We start from the raw sequence: 18041 nt of genomic DNA on the forward strand, positions 1-18041 counted from the left end.
CTTTATAGCAGACGGCCATATTTTCGATTGCTATTGGTATTGGTGTGTGGGATGCTGCGCTGCTGCTGCGCTGCTTTTGGTCCACGGCAGCAGACGCATCTTGGTGGTAGGAACCGATGTGCTTTCATATTTTGGCCTTAATTTCGATTTGGAACTGTCGATGTTCACTTGAAATCGGGACGTGGAAACGCGTGGACCTATAAAAGAAAACCGTCGCTGGCCATTAAGACCAAAAAGAAAAAAGGAAAAAGAAAAAAAAAAAAACAAACTCGTTCGCAGACGAATGTCCCATTAATTAATCAAATAATTCAAGTGCACCAGCAATCGATTTGCCAGGACTCTCTAGCCAGTGCAGGACATTCGCTCAAAGAGCCGTTAAAGATTCGAAATACCAATTATTATATAACCTTTCTAGTCGATTGCCCAAGTGTGAGTGTCCAAATCAATAATTTTCCATTCTTAAAATTCGATTACAAGAGTCTTTTCAGTTTTAGCCAGCAAGGATATGTTATCTATTTTATAGAAAATTAAATTTTAATTTCCAAATTTCCTTGCATATCCTTGCTGTTTGCTTGGCCAAACTGATTAAGCAAGAAGTTTTTCTTTCGTTGTTAAATTAAATTGTTATAAATTTTAAGTGTCTTTTTTTGCAAAAAAAAAAAAAACCAATCGCCGCGTACGCTCTCTGGCCGATTAAATTGAAACACAAACACACACATTTGTCTGTCTAAAAATCAAAATCGAATTACGGGAAAATGCACTTCAGTTGGTTGACGGAAAAACCGCCCACGCCGCTAGCCACCTGGGCCGATCACTCGTACTTCTTCCGGCCGCAATACTATAAGGTGACCGTATCCGAGCGCGATCATCCGGAACGAACGCACGTGTACTTCAATGAGACGATCATAGAGGAGAATCAAGGACTAAATGGTTCAGATTTTATGCCATTGAATTTCAAATCATCGTTTTCAATTGTAACACATCAAGGTAAATTCGCAGCCTGATAACTTTCATTTCATGGAGCCCTAAAAGGATGGCAGTGGATAACATTAATTTCTTGACGCATTGCCAAAAACGAAATGACGTCTATAATGTCACATGCAGTCAGCACAAAATCCTGACTAAATCTTAAAGAATTTTTCATTTGTGTTAATGACAAAACTGACACCAAATTCATATTCGCATTTGCCTTTTGCATTTTGCATTCACATTTACATTTTCAATTCAATTCAAAGAGCGGTCAAGCGCCAGGCGGACCCACACGCACACACAGCAAGCACTGGGGGGACTTGGGGTAAAGAATTTTGAATTATTACCCAAAGATCCCCCGGATGGATGTCGTCCTCTTTGGTGGCCACCAAGGCCCCATAGGCATTTGTCTGCAAATTATTTTCTATGATTTATTATCAGAATATGCAACAAAGCGTAAAATTCGTTTGGCTTCTTCCACATGCAATTTCTCAATGGCTGCGTATTGGGCACCGTGATGATAGTTTACACTGATCAACATTGGTCTATTTTTGGCCGAGAACACTGTTTACCTTGTTATTGGTTTTTATGGGAATTATAGGTCTTTCATAAAGTTAAGTAGTTTTTGTAAAATAGCAGAAGTTCTAAACCAATTCATGAATGAACTGTTTTAAGTTGACTACCAAAAAATCAAACTTTGTTACTTATTAAAGTTAACGTCAAATAAATCATTTTTCAATAATAATATAATAATATAATAACATAATAATAATACTTAGGGAAACTATCATTATTACTCCTCAGTTTACAGCATAGATAAGGCGAAGAAGTAGTTAATAATGGATGGCTAGTAATCACTTTACATGGAACTTCTATTCAATTAGTACTTTAAATTTTCAGAATTTTAACTATATTTTCTTTAAGAAGTAAAGAATTTTGCTGCCATTCTTTTACTACTTGATTTTTAACTATATTTTCCCAAATCCCATAATCAATAGAACTTAGTTCCCTGCTGATCAGTGTCAAACTTTTTTCGCTACGCGCAAATGGCAAACTCTCGCTGATATATCGAAACCATCGCTGGCCTGCCCATAGTGGCCTGAGAGTCATTAAATCTTTCATTTGTATTGCCAGCGTCCATTAGATGCGAAAGATCTCCGAGTCGTCGTGGCCACCGCCTCATCCTCATCCTCATTCCTATCCCCATTCCGATTTCGATTCCCGTCCTCAGCGGCAGTCGTATCTCATGCTTCAATGGGCGGCGCTGGCAGGTGATCGAGGGCAGAGGGGTTAGGAGAGGGTCGGCGGACGACGGACAGCAGCAAATGTTCAAACATAAATAATCATATTTTCTTTTTTTAAAAAAAATTTTTTTTTTTTGGTGAGATAGATATTCACGCATAGTGGATGAAGTTGTCTTGGCAGCCGCTTTTTAATAAATTTAATTTCTAAAGAATTTTTTTATGAAAAAGCTTTCTTTCCATCAAATGCCTTTGCACTCGACCCAATATTTGATCGTTAATTTGCTAAAAATTCTATTTTTCAAAAATATTTCGAGTTCCTCTTTGAGTTTTACAAGTCATTAAATTCGGAAAGGCGAACAGCTGAGTATTCTTGGAAATATGCAAAAAATGTTGTTCTATAAATTTGAAAATATTTATTTGATATGAATTTTCATTGTCTTTCAAGTAGGTTCTTGCATATTTCCTTTAATTGTTCTGCATTCTGAAGATGTTCTCCTTTTGCCTTTTGGCCAGCCCATAAGTTGGCTATATATTTTTTTCATTTTAAAACTTGGCAGATTCTTCAAAGACACGATCGCATATTTCACTGGCAGCCCATTGTCTTCGGGTTTTCCTGAGGTGTTTAGTTTTTTCTCACAAATAGTGCCTTGTTCTAAATTTTGGTGGGGCACGCGACTCTTTCCTGTGATTTATCTATGTTTACCGACTTTGTTTTTTGTTTAAACTGTTGGTCCGCCAGAAAACAAAAAGAAGGAAAAACTCATTAATTCTGATGGATCAAAGCTAAGCGGAATATTATTCCGATGAAAGTGGAAAGCTTAGTGGTCTCTTTGAACATATTTATGATCGGTTCGACAACATATTTCCCGGGGAAATTAAATGTTTTTTAATAAAACAAAATTTACGACAATGATCATGTGGATTGTCAGCATATGTCTATAATTAACTTAAAATATATTTGGCAATTAATAAATTTGATAGTAAACTTGAACTAAAAGGTGATTCACCATGCGCTATATCATTTTTTTGTTCTATGTTAAATAATTTTGATTTTTTGTCAACAACAGCAGACTTTTCATTTCTAACTAATGATCCTCCGCCTGGCAGTATATAAGAGATAATTTTTTGACAGCAAGCAAAAAGCCATTGGAATTTCTCTCTATATAGAAGACCTCTTCCCGATTTCAAAAATATCCCGAATTAAATATAAATTCAGACACGTGCATTATAAAGTCTGACTAAAACTTATCGTTCCAGCATACGAGTATAGAAAGATATTGGTTTATAAATAGGTTTTATGCATTTGTGACATATCCAGAGTATATGTTGACGGAGGGATGGGAACTATAAGAGCTATATATTATGTTCTATGTAGAGAATATACATATGTGACTGGGAAATACATAGAGTGTGTGTCCTATATTTGACCTCAACGAAATTCAGGAACGAAAGTTGTTTTTATTTTTCGAGCTTGATGGCGTGGGAAAGTATAAAAGCAATTGTAGGCGTTGGTGGAAATTTCTTTGGAAAGACAAAAGATTAGTAGCCACTCAGTCGATGCACAGCATTCGTTCAGTTGAGAAGTGATTTGGACTCCGGGTCCCGACTACCAAGGATTATAAAGCAAGGATATACATATCCAACCAAGAATTTCCCTAACCTATATACATATATTAGTGGGTGTGTCTCTCTAGCAGAGGAAAAGTATGTGGAATATTTGTGTAATATAATTAAATTAGGTTTATTTAATTATTGGAAGAAGTGCTCCATAGTTATACGGTATCATGTACGAAAACATTTTAAGAACTCTTGGAATTCTTTTGAGGCAAAGAACATTTGGTCCAATCAATTTACTTTTCGGTGCGACACAAAAATAACATCGACTTCGATCTTTAGATCTGTGCAGAGAACAGAAATAGAAATAGAAATTGTTGAATAAAAAATGGCACGCAGATTCGAACATAAAAATGAAATTATGATTTTTTCAAACTTGTGGCCCTCGCCCACGCAAATTATTTGAAAAATGCTTTTGGTGACATAATTCAGCGTATACAAAGCACATCCATTAAATGGTCTTCAAAAAGAGTTTTCTATTGCCTGTGTTTTTTGGGTACTGTACTTTTCAAAATACTTATGAATAGGAAACTAGTTTGTGCTGGTAAAATATAATCGGACTTTGCCACATTTAATAGTTTATTTGATTAGAACAAGGTTTTTGTTAAATAAAGATAATTAATATGAAAAAACTCAGATAACAGGATCTAAAAAATAATAATTTACCTTTCATCTCTTCAGCTGAAGTCAGAATGCCAAGCGGTAAAGTAGACAAACCCGTCATCCAGGACAACCGTGATGGTACCGTCTCGGTCAAGTACGATCCCCGTGAGGAGGGATCCCACGAGCTGGTGGTCAAATACAACGGAGAACCCGTGCAAGGTGAGTGACTGTAATGGAATTTCTTCCTACATCCGCTAACTGATGTTTGTGAACAGGATCTCCCTTCAAATTCCACGTTGACTCGATCACCTCCGGCTATGTGACTGCCTATGGACCTGGTCTGACTCACGGTGTCACCGGTGAGCCCGCCAACTTCACCATCTCCACCAAGGGAGCCAGCGCCGGTGGCCTAACCATGGCCGTCGAAGGACCCAGCAAGGCTGACGTAAGCAAAATTCTTTTCCAGAACCCAGACCATTTTTTTATGAAGTCCTTCATTACAGATCAACTACCATGACAACAAAGACGGCACCGTCTCCGTGCAATACCTGCCCACTGCCCCTGGCGAGTACCAGGTGTCCGTTCGCTTCGGCGATAAGCACATCAAGGGATCGCCTTACTTTGCCAAGATCACTGGAGAGGGTCGCAAGCGTAACCAGATCTCGGTGGGCTCCTGCTCGGAAGTGACCATGCCCGGCGACATCACCGACGACGATCTGCGTGCTCTGAATGCCTCGATTCAGGCGCCTAGCGGCCTGGAGGAACCCTGCTTCCTGAAGCGCATGCCCACAGGCAACATTGGTATCTCGTTCACTCCCCGTGAGATTGGCGAGCACCTGGTGTCGGTGAAGCGTCTGGGAAAGCACATTAACAACTCACCCTTCAAGGTGACCGTGTGCGAGCGCGAGGTAGGCGACGCCAAGAAGGTCAAGGTGAGCGGTGCTGGCCTCAAGGAGGGCCACACCCATGCCGACAACATCTTCTCTGTGGACACGCGTAACGCTGGATTCGGTGGTCTCTCTGTCTCCATCGAGGGCCCCAGCAAGGCTGAGATCCAGTGCACGGACAAGGACGACGGCACTCTCAACATCTCGTACAAGCCCACGGAGCCGGGATACTATATTGTCAACCTGAAGTTCGCCGATCACCACGTGGAGGGTTCTCCCTTCACCGTCAAGGTTGCCGGCGAGGGCAGCAACCGTAAGCGCGAGAAGATCCAACGAGAGCGAGATGCTGTACCCATCACCGAGATCGGCAGCCAGTGCAAACTGACTTTCAAGATGCCCGGCATCACCTCGTTCGATCTGGCCGCCTGTGTCACCTCGCCCAGTAACGTGACCGAGGATGCAGAGATCCAAGAGGTTGAGGATGGCCTCTACGCAGTGCACTTTGTGCCAAAGGAGTTGGGCGTGCACACCGTTTCGGTGCGCTATTCCGAGATGCACATACCCGGCTCACCGTTCCAGTTCACTGTGGGACCACTGCGCGATTCCGGAAGCCATCTGGTTAAGGCTGGCGGCTCTGGCTTGGAACGCGGTGTAGTCGGTGAGGCGGCCGAGTTCAATGTTTGGACTCGTGAGGCAGGTGGCGGTTCCCTGGCCATTTCCGTGGAGGGTCCCAGCAAGGCTGACATCGAATTCAAGGATCGCAAGGACGGCAGCTGCGATGTGTCCTACAAGGTCACCGAACCAGGAGAGTACCGCGTGGGTCTTAAATTCAACGACCGTCACATACCCGACTCGCCCTTCAAGGTGTACGTCTCTCCTGACGCTGGAGATGCCCACAAGCTGGAGGTTCAGCAGTTCCCTCAGGGCAACATCCAGGCTGACGCCCCCTACCAGTTCATGGTGCGCAAGAACGGCGCCAAGGGTGAGCTGGATGCCAAGATTGTGGCTCCCTCTGGAACGGACGATGATTGCTTCATCCAGGTGATCGACGGCGAGATGTACTCCGTGCGTTTCTACCCTCGCGAGAATGGAATCCACGCCATCCATGTCAAATTCAACGGCGTGCACATACCCGACTCCCCATTCAGAATCAAGGTAGGCAAGGATGTGGCCGATCCGGCTGCCGTTCACGCCAGCGGCAATGGCTTGGATGAGGTGAAGACTGGACACAAGGCCGACTTCATCATCAATACCTGCAATGCTGGCGTTGGTACGCTGGCCGTCTCCATTGACGGTCCCTCCAAGGTGGCCATGGACTGCACAGAGGTTGAGGAGGGCTACAAAGTCCGCTACACACCTCTGCTGCCCGGCGAGCACTACATAACGGTTAAGTACAACAATATGCACATCGTGGGCTCGCCATTCAAGGTTAACGCCACTGGCGACAAGTTAGCCGATGAGGGCGCCCAAGAGACGTCAACTGTGATCGTGGAGACGGTGCAAAAGGTTGCCAAGGGCGGCAAGAACACGGGCGTCCATCTGCCCACCTTTAAGTCGGATGCCACCAAAGTGGTGTCCAAGGGCATGGGCCTGAAGAAAGCCTACATTGGCAAGCAGAACCAGTTCAGCATCTGTGCCACCGATGCGGGTAAGTTATATCTTAACTTAGCTTAATGGGAAGTAAATATTTTAACTAAATTTATCGCTTATCTTAGGCAACAATATTCTGTACGTGGGAATGTACGGACCAAAGGGACCATGTGAGGAGTTCCACGTTAAGCACGCTGGCCACAACAACTACAATGTGCAGTACCTGGTGCGCGACCGCGGCCAGTACGTGCTCCTGATCAAGTGGGGCGAGGAGCATATACCCGGCTCCCCATTCCAAATCGATGTGTAGGAAGGAGGAGGGCGCTTATATAGCCGGCCAGGCATATGTGTACGTGTAGATATATGCTTTCGCATGTGTATGTGTGTGTGTTGGCGCGCATGTTCCAGGGTCAAAAGTCGTGTGTTTCTTGTTTTCATCATAACGCTCTTTGTTTAATTTTAATTTCTTGATTTATCAAAATATTTTAGGTAAGTTTTTGTTATTTGTACATACATGGAAGGAAGTTGCTTCTGTTTTTCGACGCGCCATTTTCACTCTTTTTTAAAATTGATCTTACGTTTTATTTGTTTTCTTGTGAATATATAAAATTAACAATAGCCGATATGAATTTTGATAAACTTCATGGAAACAAACTTAAGCACAACTTCGACACACAAGAATTACTATTGCAATGCGAATAAATCTCTTAAACAATTATTTAATACTTAAGCGAAAATTTATGATGATTATAATGATTATGACGTATTATGTTTTCTATTATCACTATTGATCATGTAATTTACGTGAAATAAATCAAAACTCAAAAAATAAACTTTACAATTATGTTTTATAATAACTTTCCTTTAGCAAGAATGTGTTTAACACCGCAGGAAAAATTAACTTTATATTTAAAAGTAGGTCACTATAGAAACGATTTTACCTAATCAGATTTCTTGCCGAGAACGCTATAAATTGTACCATATCGATTGACTTGGTCGAAAATGTCATCATCGCTGGCACTGGAGGTCGAGATGTTGGCGAGGCTCTGCGCATCGATCGGAGAACTCAAAGCGGCAGCCAACTCTGGTGTGGGCTGGTAGTAAACCGAATGACGGCTATCAAAGCTGCGACTGCCGATGTGATATTTAAGATATTTTCGGGCCAAACGGTCACCAATGAACTTTCCGAGGCCCTGCTCAGTCAGTGTGAAGTTGCCTGCCCCTTGATCCGAGGAGCTGTGCAAAAGGATGCCGCGCTTGGTTAGCTTGGGAGGTGGTGGCATCGGATCACTTGCAGGTGCTTCGCAGCAGGTGGTTGACGTTACCACCGTGCAGTCAAGATCGCCGGCCATGGGTCTAGCTGTTTCAGGGGAACTGGAGCTATTCGTCGCTGTCTGATCCTCTGTAGTGCTGACGACGGCAACCCTTTTCACCGCTAGCTTCTTGGCCAACACGCGGCTGCTGGCCGTATCGTTTGCCACAGCTGTAGAGTTGCATGTCACACTTTGGTTGTTAAATACCACCGTTGATTGCTCGACAGGAGATTGGATTTGCTCTTTAGATCCTTGTTTTTTTGTTTTCCGGCGCTTCTGTTGATCTTCCTTAAAGGTAGCTAACGACAAGGCCACAGCTTGTTGGAAATCTTCGTCTAATTCGGGAACCTCGTCAACTCTCGGGGAAATCTTCTTTGGTCTTCCGGGATGTTTTTTCTTTGGAACCTTAATAGACGGATTCGGTTCAGGTTTTTCCTGGGAATCGGGTGATTGGCTAGAATCCTCTTCCCTGATTTCCGGCAAACTTGGAGCTTCAATGGAGGTTTCTTTCTTTTTTGAATTTTTTACTATCGGAGTACCGGAACTCTTTTCAGTTTCAGGTGGTTTATCGATTGTCTTTGCCTTTCCTGAGATCTTCCTTCGCCTTTCCACCGAGGCAACTGTTTTTACACTTGATGCTGAGCTTGCAGAGGAATCGAAAGTTAAGATAGGGCTATTTTCTTCCGGGACTTCAGTATTCGTAATAACTTTGTGAACTTGGGAAGAACTGGAATTAATCAAAGTTGGTTTAACACCTTTCCTAGCAGTAGAACATTTTGATTTGGTTTTGTCTAAGGAGGAACTCGCAATGCGTTTTCTTTCATCGTTTTCTTCTTTGCTCTTATCGGATGATTCACTTTCGACACGTATATGTTTTTTGGCACACCTTTTGTCATTTTCAGCTAAATTGTTGCCTTCCAGGGACTGGATATTCTCTTTGATCATGGGATTCGTTATTGTTTCCTTTACCCCCCGTATGGGCTTAACGATTTTAGTCGCTCTTTTTAAAATAGACGCAGATTCTTTTTCTTCCATTTCCGGAATTTGAATCGAGTAGTTTGACTTAGCTTCAATGTCAAAGGCCGATTTGTTTTCGACAGGGGGATGACTTGTTTTTGGGTTAATCAAGCCATTTTTCTTCTCAACTAGAGTTTTTTTTGTCGCAACATTTTCGTTGATTGGTGGCAAGTGGAATTGCGCCAAAGTGTCCTCTTTTGGAATAGCTTTTTCTGTTGCCCTTACGTCTGTTGAAATTTCTTTAGTTTTTTGATTTTTTTCAACGAAACTCAATAAACCACTCCTGCTTATGAACCCATCTTCGCTTTCAGTAGAAGATTCACCTTTCGGAGTATGCAGATCCTTGTTTCTCCCAGAGGGATATATTTTGAGCATATCAATTGCTCGAGGGCCCTCTTCTAAGATTTGTGGCAAGCCCTTTGTGCGAACTACTTTCCTAGCCGTTGTTGTCTTACCTGACACCCTCGGAGTTGGTACTGAATTTCCTCTTTTTCGCTGAGAACTGCTAAACAGTGCCCTTTTCGCGAAGGCGTTATCTTCATCGGAGCTTTCACTGCCGGATATTTTCTCGTATTTAGGTTTAGACTTAACCAATTTAGAAGCAGAGGCAGCTTTCCTTTTCGGCAATCTGTGGTCATGGCACTTATATCGAACAGGTTCCGGGCTATTTTTTATAACAGCCATCAGCTGCTGCTTATGCTTCCTACTGCTTCGGTTCTGCACTAGCCATTGCTCGGTGGAGCTGTTGGCAACCTGGACGATATTGGGGCAAAAGCGGTCACTGTTACAGCAGCTGCAATCACTCTCAGACAACTTTGGACGCCGGTTCATCTGCATATCGCAATTATGATGTCGTCGCATGGTATGCATGGACATCGAAGCCGCCTGGTGATAATCGCGTTGATCCGAACCATGTGAGCAGCATTGATAGGCACTCTTGGACAGGGCGTGTCTTCGGCAGGTATGACAGTCGCAACCACTGAGCGATGGATCGTCCTCACTGCTAGACGCTGAATCAAACATCCACGAGTTGGCGCGCCGTTTTCGAAGTTGCTTGCGTCTAACGTGATGACTGCTAGAGTGGATGCAGCGCATCGGTGAGGAGGCGAGGTAGGCCAATTTTCGCTCCTTCTCCCGCCGTCGATGCAGCAGCGCCTGCATGTGGTGGCGGTGCTCCTGTTCGTCATCGTAGGCATATTTGGCCCTCAGCTCGTCTCGTTTGTGGGAGTGCTTTCGGTACATCTTAATTGTTGTCATGTTAGAGCTCTTGTTATTCATGTGGGTGTTGCGCTGACGGCTCTGCTGGATGTAGCGGGCTGTATCAATTGAATGTAGCGACTCGTCGCTATAGTCCGAAATGGAATGGTCTTGAGGATGCAGGTATTTCGGCGGTGTGGTCTCTAGGTAGACGCCGTTGTGGCGCCGCATCCAGCCGCCCACATGGCGTTCGATCTGCTTCTCATCGAAGGTGTTTAAAACGCGTTCCAAACCCGCCTCCCGCCACTTGCGCTTATGCTTTTCGACGACCGGCATCGTTTGGTTAAGAATTTCTTCTATCTCGGCCTTTCCCGCATTATCCTCACCCGGGCACAAGATCACCGTCAGTTCTGCAATGCTGGTGGCATTGATGTGTCCCTGTTCTAGCTTCGCTTCAGGCACATTTTCTTCCTCGGCTTCCTCCCCCTCGAATTTCAGCTCCGAGTTCTCGTCTTCGCCTTGAAATATGTCATCAAAATCCGATACTAACATATCAAGTCCATCGTCAAAAGTTGATACATTCTGCAAAAACATGGAAATTAGAAAAGACGCCACTTGGTTCTTGGTTCTTGTTAGTCACCTTTATGAGGCTGGACCAGACCTTAGAACGCTCGTAGACCATAGCCTCCAGCGTTTCCTCGTTCACCACTGCATGCGACATTGCTGTGGATTAGCCAGCTATCTGAATATCTGCTTGAAAGCGAAGAAAATTAAAAACTAACTGATAAATAGAATAATAAAATGCAAAATGGCTGTGGTATTACTAACAGTGTGGTCGTCGTCAGAGCGCCAAAATATACTAAAACGATCCGGTATTAAAATTTACTAACCTTCTGCGTTTGATATATTTTTTAGTTTTTTAACTGGATACTATTTTTAAATCTATAATCTGACTTTGATAAAATATTTTGATTTTCAGAGCGCAGAGGTAGTTAAAAAAAATTGTTTGTATTGTTGGTATTTAAATTTCTGAAATTTACCTTCTCAGATTAGTTCTCAAAAAGAAATACCAAATCGCCAGTGCTGCCAAGGAGAATATGCGCGGCAAATTCAATTGTTAATTTTTGTTGGGTTTTTATTTTGAAGTTATATATGTTTTACATTAGATTAATATTGCAGATAAACAAACGAATACATATTGTATGCTTAAATAACTGTTCAATTGAAATACATATACATAGCTCCCGCTCCTCCGTTGGCCACTTAAATGTCGGAATATGTCTCGCTCCAGCGTTTCAGTTTGTTTTGTCTCGGTCTCGTTATTAATGTTGTGTTTATAGTAAAGTAGGCTGCTTGGAATCGGAATTGGCTACAGCTGCGCCAGCTACTTTCGGTTACGTATGGCGCGGTCCATGATCGTGTTAATGCGCGTCTCAGAATAACCAGGAACGAGCATGTGGATTAGCTCCTTCATAAAAAGATCACTTACTCCCGGGCTGGAGCGCTCTGCCAATTCAAACACGGACTTCAGGTCACCGATGTCGCTGCCCACACCCAGGTTACGTCCACCAGATCCTCCTCCGCCTCCAGATCCTCCACCAGAATACTTCCGCTGGATATCGCTTAGCACGGGGAAAAGGAAGTTGTTCAGACAGGCGCTGTTTGTCTGGACTAGGCGTTGTCCCGCTCCACTGTGCTTGACATGGCTGGCATGATTGGGGGCCACGTGCTCCTCGTGGCTGTGATTGTTGCTACTGCTGCTGCTGGCGGCAAGGGCAGCGTTAGTTGCATGGAATGATTCACGTTGACTGCTGCGGCGTTGCTGCTGCTCAGTTGGCGATGGGTTCGGAACCGAAGCCTGTAACGGAAGGCCCAGTGACGCACGACGATCCTCTACATGATCCAGGGGTGCGGCGGAACGCGACTGGCGCAGCTCCGGTTTGGAGCTGGAACGCTTTTGCTGCAACTCATTGGCCGACGAGGAGCTGGTGACACTGCTCGGAAGAGGAGCTGCATTCAGCATGGTGGTGGTGGCGTGTTTGTTGCTCAAGTTGCTGATGTTATTGTTGTTAATGTTGTTGTGGACGTGGCTGTTCTGGGGGGGCAGGGCGGATGCGGATGAAACAGCCTCGTTGGCTGTGATAACGGACACAGAGGAAGCTGATGCCTGTACGGCGGACACAGAGGACGCTGATCCGGATGAGGTGGGGGATGGCTGACCTGCGCCGCCGCCGGCTGGCGAGTGTGTGGTCTGCATTAGCTTCTGCATGGTCAACTCGTGCTCCTGCAACTGAAAACTGTTGACGCCCGCTCGCGGGGCACTGTTAATGTGCAGTCCCTTAACGGTCATGATCCATGGTTCGTCCTGGCTGCTGCCACCCTGCTTGGCATCCGAGTCCGAGTCGGAGTTCTCTGACTCCGTTTCGCTTTCGTCACCCTTGGAGAGCTTCCACTTCTTGAAACGATCGATCAGGTCGATAAGGTATGCGTTCTTCTTGGCTTTTTTGATGAACGGGTACTTAAGCAGCTCCTTAGCCGTGGGCCTGTTCTCCGGGTCCTTGTTTAGACAGGCTTCCACAAAGTCCTTGAACGACTTAGTATAGTTGCCCGTCAGCTGCGGCGGGTTGTTTTTGGGAATGAGGAAGAGCACACGCATCGGATGCAGTTCCGAATTTGGCGGCTCACCCTTGGCCAGCTCTATAGCCGTTATGCCTAGCGACCAAATGTCAGCTTTGGCATCGTACTGCGACTGCTTGATCACTTCGGGTGCCATCCAAAAGGGCGTTCCGACAAAGGTGTTCCTCTTGGAGGTGGTGTTGGTCAACTGGCCGGCGACTCCAAAGTCCGCCAGCTTTACATCGCCCTGTTCGCTCAAAAGCACATTAGCCGCCTTGATGTCGCGATGCAGTTTCCGCTCCGAGTGCAGATAATCCAGGCCCTTGAGCACCTCGCGCAGTATGATACCGATGTGCATCTCCTCGAAGGAGCCGGCCTTCATGAGGTCCAGGGCGGATCCACCGCCCAGGTACTCCATGATAATCCACAACTTGGTGCCTTTGAGGAAGCTACCATAGTACTTGGTCACGTACGGTGAGTCGCACTGCGACAGCACCATGATCTCTTGCTGAATGTCGTCTATTTCATCCTCGGCTTCCTCTAGATCGATTATCTTGATGGCCACCACTTGCTGGGTGCGGTTGTCGATGCCCTTGAACACTTCGCCGAAGGAGCCCTTGCCGATTCGCTCCTGTTTAGTGAAGATCAGCTCCGGATCGACTTTCTCCGTCCAGGACATGATGGCTACCTAGTTACTTCTTCCCACTTCGTGGCTCTTCGCTCTCCACCTCCTCCTTCGCTATTACCGGATTCCCTTGCTGTTCCGCTGGTTCTCGACTGGCGTGGATTGTACCCGACTGAACTGGAATGCTCTACGGGCTATTTGATGGCTCTGCGTCTTTACGGGGACACTTGACTAATAATTTTTTCGTTGGTATCTCATTTAATCCGAGAAATCTCTCTCTTTTTTTCTGGCTACTTTGCCAGTGTGACCAGCCGAAGAAGCGTAGTAGAAATACGGAAAATACTGATATTATAAATAGTCTCAGGTTTTCTTACGATTTTCAACATTGCTACTACAGAAATCCCTTTTTAATTTTACTTTTCAACATTGTTGCCGTTTATATTTATATAAATTAATATTAAAAAAAATTAATGAACAAAAATTACAATTATTAAATGTAATACTGTATGTTCTTTACACTTTCTAATTGCAATTATACTTTTATTACACTTTTCGTAGGTCTACAATTAATTGAAGCTTTAATTTACGTTAAGATCAAAGTTTGTATACTCCCCAAATAAATTATTTTAAAGGTATAGAACTTTAAATTTCAATAAAAAAAAAACGATGGATTATTCGATTGACATGCATTTTTTATTCGAAAGATAACCTTGACATAACCATTACATTTTAAATATGATTTCTGGCATATGACCGCCATGGCTGGCTCGGATGTAGTCCAATCTGGACGTCCAATTTTCGATTACTTTTTTCAACATTTGTGGCCGTATATCGGCAATAGCACTGCAAATATTGTTTTCCAAATGGTCAAGGGTTTGTGCCTTATCCGAATAGATAGCGGTGTTAAATCACAAGATCTTGAAGGCAAATTCACAGGTCCAAAACGTGAAACTAGGCGGTCACCAAACGCGTCTTTCAATACGCTAGCTGTGTGACATGTTTGCGTCGTCTTCTTGGAAATTCAGCTCCTGGCTGTTGAATTTAGAAATAAAAAAGTTAGTTATCATGACTTTATACCGATCACCATTGACTGTAACGTCCTGGACATCATCAGGCATGGTCACATCCCGAGACATTGAGTTGAGTCAATGTCTCGGGATGTGACCATGCCCAGAAGCTTGCCGCCAGGCAAGGAAAGCTGCCGATTATTAATCAGGCCGGTGAACTGGTGGCCATGATTGCCAGGACGGATTTGAAGAAGGCTCGTTCCTACCCAAATGCTTCTAAGGATTCCAATAAGCAGCTTCTCGTCGGCGCTGTCATTGGAACCAGATCCGAGGACAAGGCGCGACTGGTCCTTTTGGCCGGCCAACGGCGTGGACGTCATCGTTCTTGATTCCCCGCAAAGGCAACTCCGTCTACCAAGGCATGGAGATGATGAAGACATAAAAGGAAAGACCTATCCCGAGCTCCAGGTCATAGGAGGAAATGGTGCCCAGGCCAAAAATCTCATCGAGGCTGGTGTCGACCTAACTGAAAATAAATCACTTGACAACTGTTAAATCCGTCGCCATCTTGAACAGTAATACCAACCTAAAGTTCTGTACCTCTAAAAAAACATCCTTTACATAAAATACCATTCACAAACCACTTTTCGTTTTAAATGTATTTTATTTATGAAATATGTGTTACATTTTTACAAATAAAAAATATTTTTGAGTTTCTTCTTTTGAATATTTAAAACAAAGTACTTTATTGGCGAAAAGATGACAAATTTTCACAACTATGTGTTAGCATATAAAAGTCCTTACACAGATTTCTACAAATATTGTTTTTTTTTCGGTTTTGGTACCCAAATTGCCTGGGTACTGATTATCCGATTCGTCGATGGTTGACTACGACTTTGATATTCACAAAGATAAGCCAACCAGCAAGGAATCTCTGCCAAATTACATAAAACCTGGGACCTGATCAGGGTTTTCTTTATTAGAAAATACCCATACAGACCTGGCTATCAAACGTTGTTGCGGCAGCACTCTCTTAACATGTAACTCTGTACGTCTGAACACAAATTACCAAAAAGAGGGCGAAACGGATATGGTAAGACATAAACTTATGAACTAAGGGAGGGGTCTTTTTGTCGTATTACATAATTGAGCAGCGGGATCGGCCCTCAGTTCCGGCCACATCGGCTACCTCGCCAACGGGGGGAACATTTTCCCCATCGCTAGACTTTTCATCGACATCCTGGCCATCGACGTTCTTGCCCTCGACATCCTTCTCATCAGGGATTTCCTTAATGGGCGAGCCGCCCTTCTTGGGAGTCTCTACACCGGCCTCCTGGCCCACAGTCACATTTTCGGGAGCCTGCTCTTCCTCCACTTCAACCTCTTCAGGCACACTGTTCGCGGATGTGATTATTTGTTGCTCCTCCACACCGGAACCGTTCAGATCCAGCCGCACACGGGATGGAGAACTGATTGTCGTCTTGGAGAATCTTGAGCGCAACAGACTGAATGGCGATGCCAAATTCAGGCTGAACAAGTCGAAGCGGGCGCGCTTAGGAGGCGACATTTCTACGTCCTGGCCAATATCACTGGTCGACTGAGATGCCGAAAGTGGCGGTGGAGTGCGCTCGCGTTTGCGTCCACGTCCAAAGAATGAGAACGAAAATGAAGAGCTGTTGGGAATCTCCGATCCTACAGTGGCATTCATGCTGGCGTTCGTGCAGTTGGAGGTGTCCAAATCGCTGTTACCGCACCTGTAGGTACCTACTTTTGATGGCGTCAACGAATCAATGGGTCGTATGCTCCGCCTGCCGCTGATCTGAGCAAAAGTGCGGGCTGGAGTTCCTGCCGGCGAACTGGAAGTCTGGGTAGCCAGCTCCACCTCGTTGGTCTGTTTGTTGCTACCACGGAAACTGAAAAGACGGCGTCCTGGGGTGGATGTAGCTGCCGGCAATGCATTCAAATCGCCGTGGACGCTGCGTATTGGCGAGGCATCGACTTGTAGAGTTTCCATTTCCACATCCTCCTGTGGAGTCAAAGAGCCAACAGACGACGACGGAGCTGTTTCAGGTTCTTTCTTCTGTGTCGGCGAAGCAGGGACTTGGGTTGCTGCTCGGAGACTTTTGGTGGCTGCCCGACTTGCGTGTGGATTTGCGTTCCTTTGTCGGAGTGCTAAGATCTGGAATAATCTCTACTTCATCATCAATGACCACAACATCCGTATCTGGTTGAGGAGCGGGTGTGATACATTCAGCAGTAGCTTCCTTTTTGGTCTCTTCCTGGCTTTCTTTATTCTCAGAGGAAATCTCTATAGCCTCTTTCTCGGCTACTTTTTCCTTACTCTGTTTTTCAGATACCACCTCTTTTTCTTTCTTTTCATCGATCACCTCCTTATCCTTCTTCTCGTCAACATCTTTTTTTTCCAGAACCTTATCCTTTGATTTTTGTTCCTTTTGGTCTTTGCTGGTGGAGCTACCGTTCTGAGGCTTCTCCTTGCCGTTACTGGACTTGCTGGCACCGTTTTGGTTAGATCCGCTTGAAGAAGAGGAGCTGGTGGATGACGTTCGCGGTTGGTTGGTCTTCTTCACCGGTAGAAAAGACTCTGTGATCTTTTTGTTGCCATTTTGGGGACTATTCGAGCGCCCATTGCTGCCTGATGACTGTTGAAGGCGGGAAACGGTAGAGCCACCGCTTAGCGAGAGTGGTATACGACGTCCCGAACTAGTGCCTCCGGAGCCTCCTCCTCCACTGCTTGTGTTGCTAGCCATTTTGCTTAACATTGGTTGGGTTTTGTTCGACGTGTTGCACGATCTCTGTAAGAGGCACAAACAAGTAGAATAATTTATTAGTTGATTACATTCTTCCAGTGCAATGAAAATGAAATGGAAAACTAAACACAGATTGATTTGCGGTTTGTTTACACCACATTCCTCTCGAGAACCGGCTCTGAAATTATAAACCCCCACCTCCTTACCACAGTTTTGCTGTTCAGCATGAGAATTTTATAATCACAGTAGGTTTTTGTTTTAACGCTTAACGCTTGGCGTTTTATCTTTCGGATTTGTTAGCACGTCCTGACGGTTGAGAGTCTCAAGCTTAACTTGTAAGGATTTCAAGCCTGCACCGTCTTAAGTAGCTCATCAAAGGATCAGAATAAGTTCAGGTACTCGGAGCACTAATCAGCTGAAGAAATATGCAGAATCTACCTGCTGAGACAGCTGCCTTTTTATGATGTACATATGTGCACAGATTAGGATGCGTTAATTACCAGGAATAAGCAATTGCACAGTGACATATGCTAATTTTTACCTCCAACTCTCTAAATGCAGGAAAATGCTTGTTTAAGTATTCCGCTGATT

At 44.6% G+C, this 18041-nt stretch overlaps 4 protein-coding genes across 10 annotated transcripts in view; 1 reads left to right on the forward strand and 3 right to left on the reverse strand.

Moving 5' to 3' along the window:
* The window catches only part of LOC108117130 (filamin-A), a 33126-nt gene extending 25386 nt beyond the window's left edge, over window positions 1–7740 (forward strand). For 3 of the 6 annotated variants that reach the window (XM_041819529.1, XM_041819527.1, XM_041819528.1), the window contains 4 exons: window positions 4509–4649; window positions 4706–4875; window positions 4934–6965; window positions 7033–7740. In XM_041819529.1, the coding sequence (XP_041675463.1) occupies window positions 4509–4649; window positions 4706–4875; window positions 4934–6965; window positions 7033–7217 (2528 nt within the window). In that variant the 3' untranslated portion in view covers window positions 7218–7740. Of the gene's footprint in view, window positions 1–141; window positions 430–638; window positions 988–3731; window positions 3918–4508; window positions 4650–4705; window positions 4876–4933; window positions 6966–7032 lie in introns of those variants that run through there. The other 3 variants (XM_017229371.2, XM_017229372.2, XM_017229373.2) reach the window with 3 other exon arrangements.
* LOC108117131 lies at window positions 7533–11275 on the reverse strand. 2 transcript variants are annotated; one of them, XM_017229376.2, is made up of 3 exons: window positions 11263–11275; window positions 11075–11211; window positions 7533–11016 (listed from the first exon to the last, which is right to left on the reverse strand). In XM_017229376.2, exons 2-3 carry the CDS (start codon window positions 11153–11155, stop codon window positions 7849–7851), a joined length of 3249 nt encoding a protein of 1082 aa, XP_017084865.2. In that variant the 5' UTR covers window positions 11156–11211; window positions 11263–11275; the 3' UTR covers window positions 7533–7848. The 2 variants fall into 2 exon arrangements, with proteins under 2 accessions (XP_017084865.2, XP_017084864.2); XM_017229375.2 differs by lacking the exon at window positions 11263–11275 and having other exon boundaries at window positions 11075–11246.
* A 268-nt stretch (window positions 11276–11543) lies between these two features.
* Window positions 11544–13983, reverse strand: LOC108117272 (serine/threonine-protein kinase 24). Its single transcript, XM_041819512.1, has one exon. The coding sequence runs from the start codon at window positions 13727–13729 to the stop codon at window positions 11819–11821; it is 1911 nt and encodes a 636-aa protein (XP_041675446.1). The 5' UTR covers window positions 13730–13983; the 3' UTR covers window positions 11544–11818.
* Window positions 13984–15395: 1412 nt separating this feature from the next.
* LOC108117280 (pre-mRNA-splicing factor CWC22 homolog) lies at window positions 15396–17771 on the reverse strand. Its single transcript, XM_017229633.2, is given in 3 exon segments — window positions 15396–16780; window positions 16782–17495; window positions 17657–17771. Coding segments are annotated over 3 exon segments (1695 nt in total). The 5' UTR covers window positions 17678–17771; the 3' UTR covers window positions 15396–15820.
* Window positions 17772–18041: the final 270 nt, after the last annotated feature.

Source organism: Drosophila eugracilis, unplaced genomic scaffold (genome assembly GCF_018153835.1).
Source record: "Drosophila eugracilis isolate 14026-0451.02 unplaced genomic scaffold, ASM1815383v1 contig_75, whole genome shotgun sequence".
Lineage (NCBI taxonomy): Eukaryota > Metazoa > Arthropoda > Insecta > Diptera > Drosophilidae > Drosophila > Drosophila eugracilis.

What these genes read in the sequence shown, in the direction of transcription:
- LOC108117272 (XM_041819512.1), bottom strand. Translation starts at nt 13,729, where the DNA reads ATGTCCTGGACGGAGAAAGTCGATCCGGAGCTGATCTTCACTAAACAG.
- LOC108117131 (XM_017229376.2), bottom strand. Translation starts at nt 11,155, where the DNA reads ATGTCGCATGCAGTGGTGAACGAGGAAACGCTGGAGGCTATGGTCTAC. An exon ending in TCTGGTCCAGCCTCATAAAG is followed by an intron (nt 11,017 to 11,074) that starts GTGACTAACAAG and finishes ATGTTTTTGCAG; the next exon opens with AATGTATCAACTTTTGACGA.